The 14,357-nt window shown below is 32.6% G+C and overlaps 2 protein-coding genes across 2 annotated transcripts; both read right to left on the bottom strand.

The window, feature by feature from the left end:
• Positions 1-741: 741 nt before the first annotated feature.
• LOTGIDRAFT_227885 (hypothetical protein) lies at positions 742-7,841 on the bottom strand. The gene is made up of 13 exons (XM_009045522.1): positions 7,746-7,841; positions 7,259-7,497; positions 6,891-6,959; positions 6,317-6,483; positions 5,828-6,024; positions 5,552-5,636; positions 5,229-5,348; positions 4,919-4,991; positions 4,213-4,258; positions 3,848-3,931; positions 3,313-3,390; positions 1,643-1,724; positions 742-852 (listed from the first exon to the last, which is right to left on the bottom strand). Exons 2-13 carry the CDS (start codon positions 7,462-7,464, stop codon positions 833-835), a joined length of 1,227 nt encoding a protein of 408 aa, XP_009043770.1. The 5' UTR covers positions 7,465-7,497; positions 7,746-7,841; the 3' UTR covers positions 742-832.
• Positions 7,842-9,078: 1,237 nt separating this feature from the next.
• Positions 9,079-13,576, bottom strand: LOTGIDRAFT_227883 (hypothetical protein; the record flags this gene model as incomplete). The annotated part of the gene is made up of 4 exons (XM_009045521.1): positions 9,079-9,764; positions 10,544-10,664; positions 10,919-11,029; positions 13,527-13,576. 4 exons carry the CDS (start codon positions 13,574-13,576, stop codon positions 9,570-9,572), a joined length of 477 nt encoding a protein of 158 aa, XP_009043769.1. The 3' UTR covers positions 9,079-9,569.
• Positions 13,577-14,357: the final 781 nt, after the last annotated feature.

Raw genomic sequence — 14,357 nt, 5'->3', positions numbered from 1 at the left:
TAAAATTGGTTTGTTTCGATTTTCTTTATGAATCTCTCACTTTAACCCATATTTCATGAGCAACCAACTCGGCAACGGCGACAGAATGCGTCACCTATTTTCGTGTACAATGTTTGATCTATAGATAAGTCGAGAAAAACACGTTGTATGGATACTGGGTGGAATAATTAACTTCTCTTAGTATTTATCTTTAATATCAATTCATTATTACTAATGAAAATTCCTTGAACGAACCACGATTTAAAAAAAAAATTGTGACTGACAAAATAAGATACGTAGAGTGATTTTTTGCTAAAAGTTACTGAAACAACATAAGAATATAGCCCACTTTGTGTTCCATAGAAATTTTCTGCTAACACGGAATCCGCTAGTTGATCATGTAACTTCATTCGTTGGACTACATTTATTTCTAGCAGACGACACTTGGAATTCCGATTACCGCTTGGGAATATAAGGAAATTCGGCCGATAAAAAATGGTGACGTTTGGTAATAACTGAAATCCGCCATTTTGTATTTGTCAAAGTAAACATTAATACATTTTACCTTGCTTGAAACTACTGAATTCATTCTACTAGCTGACATTGTAGAGAAAACCTATGTTTATCAAAACAAGCAAATGTGGAGGTACGCGCGGTCGCACATGTAAATAATTAATCATTTCCGGAAATGCACGAAAAATAGGTTACACACAGTCAAGTAACCTATACTTGAAAAGTAAAATATTTAAGTCATATAGATTTCAATACGAATATAAATATTTTTATTTACAAAATTAAAAACATTTCTTTTTATTGGCTTTCAATCAGGATGAAAAATAAAATCAAAGTACACTCATTCTGTAATTTCTGCCACTGAAAGGGAAATAAAAAACTAAAGGGTTTTAAGTGTTAAAGCAAAGTTTGTGATTAGTGACATCAACATAACCCTAGTGGAATTGCAGGAAACAGGTGGTTGCCAAGCAAGATACACTAACTTTCCTGATACATTTTCAATATATAAAGGGCAGTCACCTATCTGTGTCAAATCATACCAAAAATATAATTTGTGCAAGATACTGTTTATTTAATCAAACACACAAAATTTATTATTCAGACACTGTCACCTCTATTGTGTTCACATGCTAACAAATGTTGATGCATTTTTACTAAGTCAAGGGCAATAACTCAAATTCTGTTGATCGAAAAATCGTCAAATTCAAACATGACTAAGATTTCATCATTATAAATTATCACAACAAATTTCAATTAAATCGGATGAAAAATGTAGTCTTTATTGTGTTCACAAACAAATTTTGATGCGTTCTTCCTAAGTCAAGGGCAATTACTCAAATTCTGTTGATCACATAACATGGCGCATAAAAACCTCTTTACAATCTTTCCAAATATATCTGGGTTTTGGAGATCCTAGGTATTTAAATAGGTTTAAAGTCCCATTTAACAGGGCATATTTTTTCTGATTGTACTCCAGCCGACAATTGTCAAAATATCCATCAGAGGCTGGAATAGAGTCTACATTGACTTATCACAATATTTCCATTGGCACCATAATACTTCTACTGGCTTGGCACAAAAACAGGTGAACTGAATAATCATTATTGATATAATATCAACCATTCTAGAAATTATATAAATGAAAACTTACCACGTGGGATGTTAACCTTATTTGATACTAGAACATCAGTTTGTATATGGTTCATGTTAACATACAGGGTTTCTGGGTTTGACTGTAAGAGAGCGAAAAAAAAATTAAATTATATCATATTTCTTCAAATTGTTCACTTAAAAATAATAAAATGGTACTCTAGTTTGAAACAGCTTTTTGTTTTACATATATGTACCAAGAAGAATAAATTTGATGCTCAGAATAGCTGGATAGGTAATCTCTCAACAGGAGGGATAAGTCAGCATTGAGGCATGTTCCTTAAGCAATGGTACAATTTTTATCCCCATCAAGCTATCATTGTACCGTTGCTAAAAGAACATGGATGGCATTGAGGATATATTCCACAGTGTGTTTCTTTGAATAGTAATTTGAAAAAGAAAAAAAAATCCCAAAACAACGGAAGGAAGACCATTTGGAGTGAAATTTGCCCTATGCCTGTGTAGGTCATCATTATTGTATTATTTTCAAGGGAGGCAAACATTTACATTTTTCTATAATTGGGTCAGAATTCTTGAACACAAATAAAGGGAAGCAATTTGATGATTTTTGACACATGTAATTATTCCGGCTCACAAGTGGGCAACTTGGCAGAAATATAGAATTTTCTAGATTTGGGTCAAAATTAACTGTAAGTCAATATTTTTTATTTCAAGGGAGATAAGTTGACAAAGTTTTAAATTTAGATAAGAATTCTGGAACACAAATCAAGTTAGGTAATTTAAAAAAAAAATAGCTCTATTTTAAGCTTTATTATTCATATCAAGAGAGGTCATTTGGCATATTCGTGCGTAGGTATTCAGCATCGAATTTTGTCAAAATTAAAAAAACGCTTATTTTTTTCAAGTCTTACACATTTCCTCAGAGATTCTATAAAATAATTAAAATTGGTCTGTTTTATTTTTCTTTATGGATCCCTCACTTTGACCCATATTTCATGACTTACCAACTTGACAACGGCTGCAAAAGGCATCACCTATTTTCGTGTACAATGTTTTATCTATAAATAAGTCTAGAAAAACACGTTGTATAGATACCCGCTGGTATAATTAACTTCTCTTAGTATTTATCTTTAATATCAATTCATTATAACTAGTGACAATTCCTTCAAAGAACAGGGATTTTAAAAAAAAATAGTGACTGACAGAATAAGATACGTGGCGTGATTTATTGCTAAAAGTCATTGAAAGAACATTAGAATATGGCCCACGTTGTGTTGTTCTGCTGACATGTAATCTGATAGTTTATCACATGACTTCGTTCATTGGGTTACATTCTTGCAGACCACACTTGGAATTCCGTTTACAACTTATTATAAGGAAATTCAGCCAATAAAAAATTATGATATTTGGTAATTAATGAATCTGCCATTTTGTATTTGTCAAAGTATACATTAATACATTTTACCTTGCTTGAAACTACTAGATTCATTCTACTAGCTGACATGGAACAGATAACCAATGTTTATCAAAACAAGCAGATGCGGAGGTCATGCGAGGCCGCACATGTAAATAATTAATCCTTTCCGGAAATGCACAAAAATAGGTTAGCATGAAAATTAGGTTACTTGACTGTAAAGGAAGTTAAAATTGAGCTCTAACAGCTGGAAGGATGATAACTAAATGACTCTATGCCATTAATTTTCTACTTACCATAAATAAATCATATAAAGCATCACCCATAGCATCCCTCACATGGTCATCAACAATAGGATATGTTCGACAAAAATGCTGAAAAAAATTGTCAGTACCGGCATTATAGATCTTAATCTGACTGGGTAATGAATGGTGAATTCAGTTGTGTCTGTTGGGTGAGACTCTTCACATAAAGTATTTAGCAGTGATAGTAATAATGTAACCTAAATAAAATTAAATTTAGAGACTTTGTGAGATAATTCTGACACTTATATATGCATTCAATGATATATTTTGACTATTGGTTATCCAATGAAACATTTTATTATCAGTTAGAATACATATCTTACGGATGTTTTGTTTCATTGACTTTGTTTACAAACACCTGTACTCCTGAACGACCAGCCTCTAATATTTGAATTACCAGAATCACATGATCACATTGACATAGTTCCAAAAATGCCTATTCATTACTGCGATATGTTGCAGAGTGCTAGCGTTACTTTCACGGAGGTCATTTTTGCGCTCTAGAGAGACAAAGTGAAAGAATTACCTCTAATGTTAAACTTGCTTGTCTTTGACTGTCAGCATATTCACTGTTTCCCATAGCACAAAGTAGATTGTGTGCAACACGTAACTGAAAAGACAATAATTATCAAAAGAGCTCATTGGAGATTCTGGAAGAAGTTATCATTGGATGTCAAAATACACATATATTTCTAGTGACATGTGACTTAAATACTCTTTGATCCTAAATTACATATCTCACTTTATTCCACATCATCATATCTTGGGAAAGGACAATGAAGTACAATGGAGAGTCACAGTGGGACTAATTATCATATCCAGTTATATCTTATTGAAATTTCAGAAACATTGCAACTCATAATTAGAGATAGACAAAGCCCCATAACTTACTTGAATTAATCTTTCTGATAATTCATTAGAATCTCGTGCTAAAATCCTGTAACATAGGTAGTTTTAATTTTTATTCAGTTCAGACAAGGCCAATGGAGTCAAGACAAACAGATTCTTTTTCCAAATCTTTACATTTTTCACATATTATTGTAATTTTATTCCACATCATTCAAACCAGCTACCAGTATCTTGGTGATGTGTTTTGATGGAAAAAGATGAGCTCTTGACAATAAAAGACAAGTTTGTGTAATTAATATCCCCTTATTTTACTTTATTTAAATATTGGACATTTAATTCCTTTTTCCAAACCATCTGACCCAGAGGCTATATGGATTTCATATCCCTACCTAATTGCCTTGTCACCCCGTTCGTGAGGAAAACTAGAGAAAAAGTCGTTTAAGAAATTGCAAACTTAAAAACCTCGAACTCATAGAGCGAGTTATGCTACCACATTACGTTTTTGCAACGTTTTTATCAAGTGTGCGTGTTTTGAACAAGTCCAAAATATAAATTTGTACGTTGCAATAGGCGTGTGAGACACAATTATACCACGCTTTTAGCAACCTTAACTCCGTCTGAGCCAATTTTCAGTCGCATTAGCAGCGCAGTATGAATGCCTTTCTGATGTGACAGGGCCTTTAGATAAGTAAATGAGACCACTCTTGGGTTCTGGGTTGAGAAGTATTATACGGCAGAAAATTCCTACCCGATTGTTTTGGCAGCTGCAGCCTGTTGAATATAAACAGGTAAGGGTGCTGAAATTTTAGGCATATTGGGATCTGTAAAATACAATTATCAAATCATTACCAAAATATGTCATTTCAACATTTTCTTTCTAGCAATCTTACACTCACACACAAAAATAATCCATCATGCTAAATTTTTTTGGCAGAGATTGATGGCTGGGCAAAATGGTTTAATACCAGGCCTGCATTTATCTATACTCATGGTAAAAACTTTAAGAGTGTAGTTTATTCAGCTTTTATGTTCATTAGGCAGATAAAATGTAGACTAACCTTCTAAAATTTCTGGTTTAGCTAAGGTATCTTCTTTAATAGGTTTTAATAATAGAACCAAGCCAGATAACAGGGAAGTAGATACATCATATATCATTAACTCTTTAATTAGTTCAATTGCTGAAAATAATAATAGGAAATAATAATGCAAATATATAGTTTAGTATCTATTTGAATGAATTTGGAAATTTTACAACTAGCAAAAATCTCTAGCTTGTGCAAAAGCTTGGAGAAACTTTTTCTGCCTTCTTTCAGTTATCTAGCTTGCTAGTGTCAAAAGAAAGCATGAGACCCATGATGTAGTTTCTCTAAGACCTACTCACCTTCAAACTGTACCTCTAAATGTAATGTTCGTAAGAGATTTAACAAAGGTTCAACTATATTGGGATTTGCTTGATCAACTATTGGCTGGAACAGAATAGTCTAAATTTTACATTGAAAGATTATACCAATTAAAAACTGCAATGACATGCAAAGTGCAATGGTTAAAAAAAAAAAAGAAATAAATAGATGATTTGCTTGTTATTACCTGATATGTTTAAAAATCAGGGCTAAAAATTTTCTTCATATCTTCAATGCAAGAAAGAAACAATTTATACCTGAACAATCCGCAAAGAATGTGCTGCCATCTGTTGTGCTTTTGGTGAGCTGCATGGCAATAAAGCAATCAAGCCTTTGTAAACTTGAAGTTGAAACTTTGGATTGCCTTGTGCTAGCATCAATAATAAATTTCTACAGGAATCTTGTGTTTCTTCTGATTTAGATTTGGCCAAGCATTCTGCCACAGCTCTAATACCTTTTGGTTCAAAAAAATTATGGGTAATGGAGATGCTAACTCTGTAGATGGGGAGATCCATGGACCAGTAAATATAATGTGAGTCATTGGAGCTTTGCTTACTTCATATTATTATACCATGTAGGTTATAGCAAACAATTTGTAATAGTTCTTTGTTCTATTTACTCACTAGAGTAATTTTTACATATTTTTAACATATCTGTTTTTTGTGATTGAGACTGATACTAGAAGCTTTAGCACCAACAAAGCTTATCTAATATAAACCAGCAACGATATTATAAACGTTGCTTACCATAACTTTCACAAATTAATTCTTTGTATTTTCTACCAGCATTGGCAATATGTATTAAACACTTCAAGGCTTCAGCTTTATCCATTTCTTTCGCTTGTTTTAAACCCAATATCTCTAATAGTGTGAACACACCACCAACTTCTAAAAACTCAGCCATAAATTTGTGCCTGTTTCAATAAAATGACTATTTTGAAGATTTTTAATGTAAGTGTACTTTATCATATAAGCTTACCTCTGATCAACTGAACAAAGATGCTGAAAAGATTGACATATTGGACAGTCATATATGGTTGTTTACTCTGTTATACTGCAAGGTAGACAACTCTAAGTTTTTGTCATTCTTGAAATCAAAGTTTTGATTTTTATCTTTGCACTTTCAGTCTAACCCTGCACATTTTTGGCTATTTAATCTCACAGTGCTATCCTACTTTAACTATTTTCAAATGTTTGTCTATTTTGGTTTTAATGTTTTATCATGTAGCAAACTTGAACACAATTTTAGTTTTATGAAGTTGTACTAACTCAGTCAATTTATTGTGTATTGAAACAATGGTAAATACAGACTCTGACTCACCCACTAGATGCTGACAGAAATATTCCAATTGCTTTCAACTGCTCATTTAAACATGTACCTATCATATAGCTATAAAATAGTTAAAGAAGTTAAAAAGCATACTTCATTTCGTTTCCAATTCATTGACCAATAGAGAAGTACCAGTTGTCAGATATAATATCATATGTGATGAATTTAACACTTTCAACATTTGTTGGTTCTCTACCAGCCACAAATAACACGATATACCAAAGCAGCTGCTGAGGTAGCCATACCAAATGATGCTCTATAATGTTAGCATTATATTGTTCGCTTTAAGTAAAGAAAGTGTACCATCTAATGGTAAAGAAACATATGACACAAAAAAAGATTTACAATTAAAAGGATACGTTAATCGCAACCATGCTGTTAATCTTGTTAGAAATAAACTGGCAGCTTGAGCAAACTCTTGTTCTAACTCTGGCCCTGTCTTATTGGTGTGTTGTTTAATAAAATCTTCTAGAATAGTTTTACGTTTTGTCTTTGGTGCTTTATCCCATTCTTGTAAAATATTAATGACCCTAGAGATTGCTGTTAGTTGTTTTGCTGATGTCATCTTGATTTAGTTAAGTTATTTCTATACACTTTCCTACAATAAATAATGTGTAAAAAAGATAAAAAAAAAAAATTAAAAAAAACAGCTGTAGATCCACAAAATTTTGTTATAATTATTTAGCTCTACTATTTTCTTAAGTAAGTTAACAGTGTTGTATTTTGAATGTTTTCTGATTTCTCCTTCTGACCTGCTTAATTTGAAGCCTACAAAATCCGTGCAGGGCAATTTTTTGAGTAAAAAGACTACAGCGTTATCTTAAGATTGTGAAAAATTATTACTACCTTTGAAAACATTTATGTTTTAATAATTTTTCATTACTTTCTCACAAAATTAAAATTTTCGTTGATTTGTTTACATGTTGCTAGAACGCCTTATTTGTTTCCCGTATTAGAATATAAAACGATTTTTCATTGGCCACATACAAACAAATCCATCCAATCAAAATGAATCTTTCAATATATAGTTCATGTCCGCACTTGATTAACTAAATGGTTTGTGTATTTTCAGGCTGATTTGTAGGGGAGGCGAGGTTATTTACTAAGTTAAAAATGAAATGAAATGAATGGAGTTTTACGTCCCACAATATACTTGTTTGAGGAAATGTTAGTGGTTCATTATTTTACAGTTCTCCACTGTCTGATTGTGACGTCATGAAATTCCATTAGTATTGATATTAAATCGAGATGTATGTCAACAATGGATGGAAATGTCATTAAGGACCTGTCAAAAAGCTGATGCATCTGTTTGTGTTGTGTAACTTTTCATTCAACATGATGATGAACGAACCCACTTCTACCCCAAACTTACGAGTCTGCTAAATTCAAAATGACAATGGCATAGAATGATTCGACCACGAACCACTTGCTAGGCATCATATTTACTATAGGGAATTTCTTTTCAATTTATGAACCGATAAGACGATAAGTTCATGCAGTCTCCTTGAAAGTTAGACTTGAAAAAAGCGAAAAGGAACACTCTACATATGAGACTGTATCTGAAATAGACCGACAACTCATACTCTACCCATTTCCTCAGATATGATATCTTTACTGTTTAGGGCCAGAGTAATCCCGACCCATTTTCGGTCAGAGGTTTTTGCGATTTTTCACCATGACAAAAGCCAAATCTGATAATTTTTGGGAACCATAAATGAGTCTTAGCAAGTAGCAAGACATTTGCAGATACTCTAAGAAATTTTAACTGACCGACCGTGTTTAAAATTTAGCCTTGTTACCTCCCTTGAGTTGCAAAATTTATATCATTATATTCCTGATGACAGTGTGAGAACAGTAACGACACATTGGTAGAAATCAATATTCTAAAAGTTTGTATCATTAACTAATACAGTTTTATGCTCGCAGGTCTACTATAGGTTCATCAATATTCCACATGCATATCAGCATGCGATGTCTTGAGCTCACATCGTCATCGATACCTTGCGCCCTAAAGTTGGTTGCATTGTAGATTGTTGTTTGAATTATACAATACTATATTTATTCAAATGAAAATGATTTTGCCTTGCACAGCGTAATGGCTGGCATAATTATTACGTCTTGCAATATTATACCATAGCCTACAGAACAGTCATTAAACTAATAAACAAAAACTTGAATTGAAATACGGTAATTTATTGTTACAATAAGCTGAAACAAATTCAATTCAACCCATTAGCGCTTTCATCTACGTTCACGGAAGTCACTGTATTTGCTCATAAGTAGTATCTTTCAGCTCAATCTTCGGTGAAGTGTGTCTTAGAAACACCGTCTGCCAATACTTCATAGAATATTTCCAAGAGAATTACACATCATCTCCTGCATTAAAAAAGGTTAAAATGAGTACGATTAGTAAATGAAAAAATTGAAATAGTTGTCCTTTTTACTCCAAATTGTTCAAACCAAATTCCAATGTTATTGACAAGGCTTACAAGGAAAACTTTTACTTAACAAATATCATCGCGTTCAAAGCACACCCCCATTCGTAATTGTTTCCTCGTAAATAAGACAATGTCAAAACCCGTATTCAGGATACGATGAACAAAATGTCAACAGTTCTTACTTACCAAGAGTGGAGAGGTTCAGATCACCACATTACAACCAAGAAAGTTTTCAAACTGGTAATTCTACTTCTGGCTTGGGGAACGTATCATTGAGAATCAGTGTATCATAATAGTCCACAATCTCATCGTCAGTGGTGCTTAGTTGATCTTTGGGATATTCTAACAGCAGACAGTTTGTATCAGACGACAATTTACGTACACCATTTTTACCTTCCTTAGATGTAGACCTATTCGATAACTTGACCTGAAAATATAAAACATAATTAAATATCTCAATGTTCAAAGATACAATTTTCTTAATCGGGGAACTGAATTGAACATTTGGTTAAAACTTACCTAATATTGAAAATTTACAGAGTCACGTCAGAAGCGTACGAGCTCGGAATTATTTAGAAGGCTATTGAGAGGTCAACAGTCCTATGCCTAGCAAGAGGATCCATTCTTAAATGTACACGTTCTATTGATATTGATTTTTAGTAAGTTCCGATCGGTAAGTTTATGTTCTCAGTGAGATTTAGCTAGTAACTTCTTTGTATATTATTCTTTATCGATTAAGCAAGCTACAAGCGTCCGATATTTAACATAATGTTAAGATAACATCACTGTAGGTAAACATCCATTAAAAGAGTTATATAATTATGATGAATACCTAGTATCCAACGATCTAGTCAACTTCTTAGTCATTTGATATGGTTTAACAGGCAAACATGCTTAATTGATTAGAGGTTTATAGAGGCGATAGATGTATTAATTCCCACATCCATCCCCACAGGAATAATAGACCATGTCACCGGTGTTCCTTTTTTTCTATCAAAGACCCTGCTGAAAAGTTAATACAGAGCCAAAGCATGAACCGATGCACCATAATGTGGTGACATTGACCCTCGACCTTGATGTCCAACAGGATCTCTGCCAGAAAAATGACACTCGTTTTAGATTTTTTGATGGTCAAAATTTCGTTTGACACGATAATCTCGCACGGATTCCTGTAATTGTTCACAGAATTTAGAGAATTTCTCTCACCTTTAAGATGCGGATATCATTTTCCCAACAGAAAGCTTCAATTAATATATGTTGAATATGGACAGATATATTCTCACTAGCAGCTTCGGGGAGGATACAAAACATCACATTTTCTGGATACCTGTTGAGGGAAATGTCAATTTATATTAAGAGACGGGGTAGAATAAGAAAATAATATATAACAAAATAATATAAGTCAAATTCTCAAAATCAATCACTTTTCAACAAGGCTGTAAACTGCATTAAACTGTTGTCATTCTTGAGTATAATATAATATAAAAGAAAGTTAACATCTATAGATTCGATATTTCAGTCTCTATAGCAGACGTCTGGAGCTGCAATGACTTCATTGGCAGGCACAAGGTTTCTACGTACCGACTCAATAGTTTAGCACAATCTGAAACACCCGATGTTAGTCTGTTGGAGTCTAGTGCCTGTATTAAACAATTCATTAACATTTCACCATAACAATCTGTAAGCTTGTTCCTGCAATTATAAATAGAATATTGGTGGATGTTTGAAATTTATCTGATAACCAATTCTTCAGAGCACAAAATACATATAAAATACAACCAGTATCCTTAGAGCTAAAATACATAATATGTTATTATTACTATATTATAGTATACATATAATTAGAACGTAAAATACATTGATAAGCAAAACGAAAATAAGATAACCAAATGTATAAAGAAACTTTGTATAATCAAAACCTCAAACAGAAAAAATACCATCAACACAAACTACATTAATAACCAAATTCGACTCAAAATGCCCTGGAAGTCATAAAATATATTTTTTTTTGTTGGACTTCTTGAAAAAAAATAGTGCTAGTTTATGATAATTTCTACAATTTAAAAACTCTCTACAAAGTTTAGATTTGTCAATGTTTTTTAAGAGTCGGTTCTATGTGGGCTCTTTTCATCTGTCACCACAAACTAGAAAAAGTCATCTTACCAAAAAACCATATTTGAAATGAACTATTACTCCAAGTACTTTAACCCTGTGCCAGTGCCATATATTGAATAGTAACTTGTTACTTTTCAATCATCCTAATCTCCAAGTCCAATAAATACACACTAATGAAACAGTAAGGCAAGTATCATCCAAATCAATACTGCACAAAATACTTGAACTATTTAATTAATAGGTAGTAACAATTCGAAGTATGTAAAACGGTCAACAATGTCACTTGTATTGGTCTATACCACAAAACAATATATGATGAAAGTTATCACGTTCACACAGGGGGTGATGAATCGGGTCAGATGTCAAATGATTGACTTGTGACGATAGTCCGAAACTCTGACTTCCATAACAGGTATTGTGTGCAGTCTTGTCATTCTGGCACATCTATTCACGTCAACATTCGAAATATATTTGAATGTTAATTTGGATCAGTCAGACTGGCCGACATGTATATAAATATATATAACTTAAATATTAGTGATGATTAATTTAAGAACACTTGATAGTTCAAAATTTTCGATGGGACTTTCACCTTTTGAGGCAAAAAATATGGTTTTAGAAGCAATGTTGTTGTTTCAGTTTGTCACTACACAATATGTGCACAGTTTGCATTAAAAATAAATTCAACACAATTAAATGATTAGGTAGAGACTGCAAGGAACCACATACATACGATATAATACGACGTTGTAAAATGATTTTATGCCGTACTCTATATGCCTAATAAATGAAATAGCCTCATCAAAAAAGAAAGATAGGCTATCAGAGTTCGGAGTATCGGACTAAACTTCTTAGTCTCTTTTGTAGAAAGTCAAAGGTATATGTCTACCAGCTGATTTTACAACAGTACGGTGTACAATCATAATTTGACTTGTTGCTTGAGGACATTAAATCTCATTAGTATACTGACCAAGGGTCACTTTGACCAGGGGCTATTTTGATGATAATCAACAATATCAACAATAATGAAGGTCAATAATGAATATGATAAATTATTTGACACTAAATACTGTAATCATAATCAAATTTTGAAGATAAATTTACAATCAGAAAACGTGTATATAACGGAGTATCAATAGAGATAATGGCAACCTTGCGTGTTTCCTGAAGATTATAGTAAATCTGGAAAGTGTCCAGACCTGCAATGGAATACAATATTGCAGAACTAATGGACGAAAATCTGATGGACTCAAATCGACCTACAAAAACGAGGATGGTGTAATATTGATTCTGGTTGAAAATGGAACACTAATAGAATGCTTCAGTCAATAGCAACAGCTGATTATTATAATATATACGTATAGGCTATTAATATGTAAATAATAGATGCAATGTCAGCATAATGTATAAAAGTATGTTTGTATATAAGCCATGGTCCATCATCAGAATATATTATATTGAAAGCTACAACAGTTTAACAGTTGTAACAGTCTCGTTTAAAACGTAATTAAATCAATTAATTAATTTAAAAAATAATTCAAGTGTATGACTTGTGCAACTTGGATATCAATTCGAGAGGTCTTTCACCAATACTTAACTCATATTCGGAAATATGCAGTGCTGTATATACTCCAGTATAACAACTCGACAATTAAACTATATCTTAATCGTATTAAAAGGTTGGTGGATGTGTAATTTTTGTATACGATAAAGGTGAGAACAAGGTTAATACCAATAAGTAAATAAAACACAAGAAATGAGACAAAATATAAATAAATCTTACTTGAACTCGTTTAGTTTTTGAACGAAAAGAATATTTAACAAAATTACTTATGGCCAAGTGTCGATTTTGCACAACCGAAAACTGTTTTTTATTACCTTTATTGATTAGAACTGAAATCTGAAATCTTAAAATATCAAGCCAATAAAGCGTTTATTATAATTAAAGACAATTAGCCTACCTATCCGAGAACTAATTCAACTTAATTTGTGTCATATACCGTCACTTCCAAATGTACACTTTGTTTAGTAAAATATAATGGATTAAAGTATGATCGAAACCAAAAAAACTTACGTCTTATGAATTTGATCTGCAGAAAGATTTTCAACCCGAGTGAATGTCATATTGATGAAAGCAAATATAATCCAATTTTTTTATGTTAAAAGCACAAAATATCTTGTAACTGTACAGCTTTGATATCCTTATAGTACAATTATATATCTATTGTATATATAAATATACCTCAACAATGAACTCATAACAAAACGATTGTTACTTATATAGTAGGTAAGATGATGTACGCGTGCGGCTCAAATAAATATATTTTCATTGGCTTGCCCTATATTTTTACACACGGGTTTTAGTTCACTAGGGTGTTATTTCGTACAAAATAATATATGGGCGGCAGTCTAAGGGGTATGTACGTAGTACAAAAACAAAAGTGGCCTTGATATTGACACAGATCAAGTGGGAGAGAATAACGGGACAAAACTTCCGGGGAGAGGAGGGATAAAAACATAACACCTATACTGGAACATAAACGTTATATACTACCATTTATCTTGTAAAATCAAACAACTATAAAAGTTGAAATAAATAAGTCAATATTAGAAATATAGGGTACAACCCACACCCCTTGCTCAATGCATTACCCATCAGGTCATTGAGGGTGAAATGAACTTCAAGAGAAAATATACTGACATACAACTAGTTAAAGACTGATACATTGGAAGATCATTTGAAACGAGAAGATCGTGCCCATATAGGACCTACTGACAAGGGATAATGCTATCCAGGCTATTTCTTCTTCAGTTCGAATTAAGAAACAATAATTCCCCTTTCGCTTCCTACGAGTGTGGTTACCGGGGAAGTTTTGCATGTGCTTTGTTGTGTTCAAATGAGCTG

This window comes from Lottia gigantea (assembly GCF_000327385.1).
Source record: "Lottia gigantea unplaced genomic scaffold LOTGIsca_1, whole genome shotgun sequence".
NCBI lineage: Eukaryota > Metazoa > Mollusca > Gastropoda > Lottiidae > Lottia > Lottia gigantea.
The sequence above is the reverse complement of the archived record's forward strand: the minus strand, read 5'-3'. Positions and strand labels throughout refer to the sequence as shown.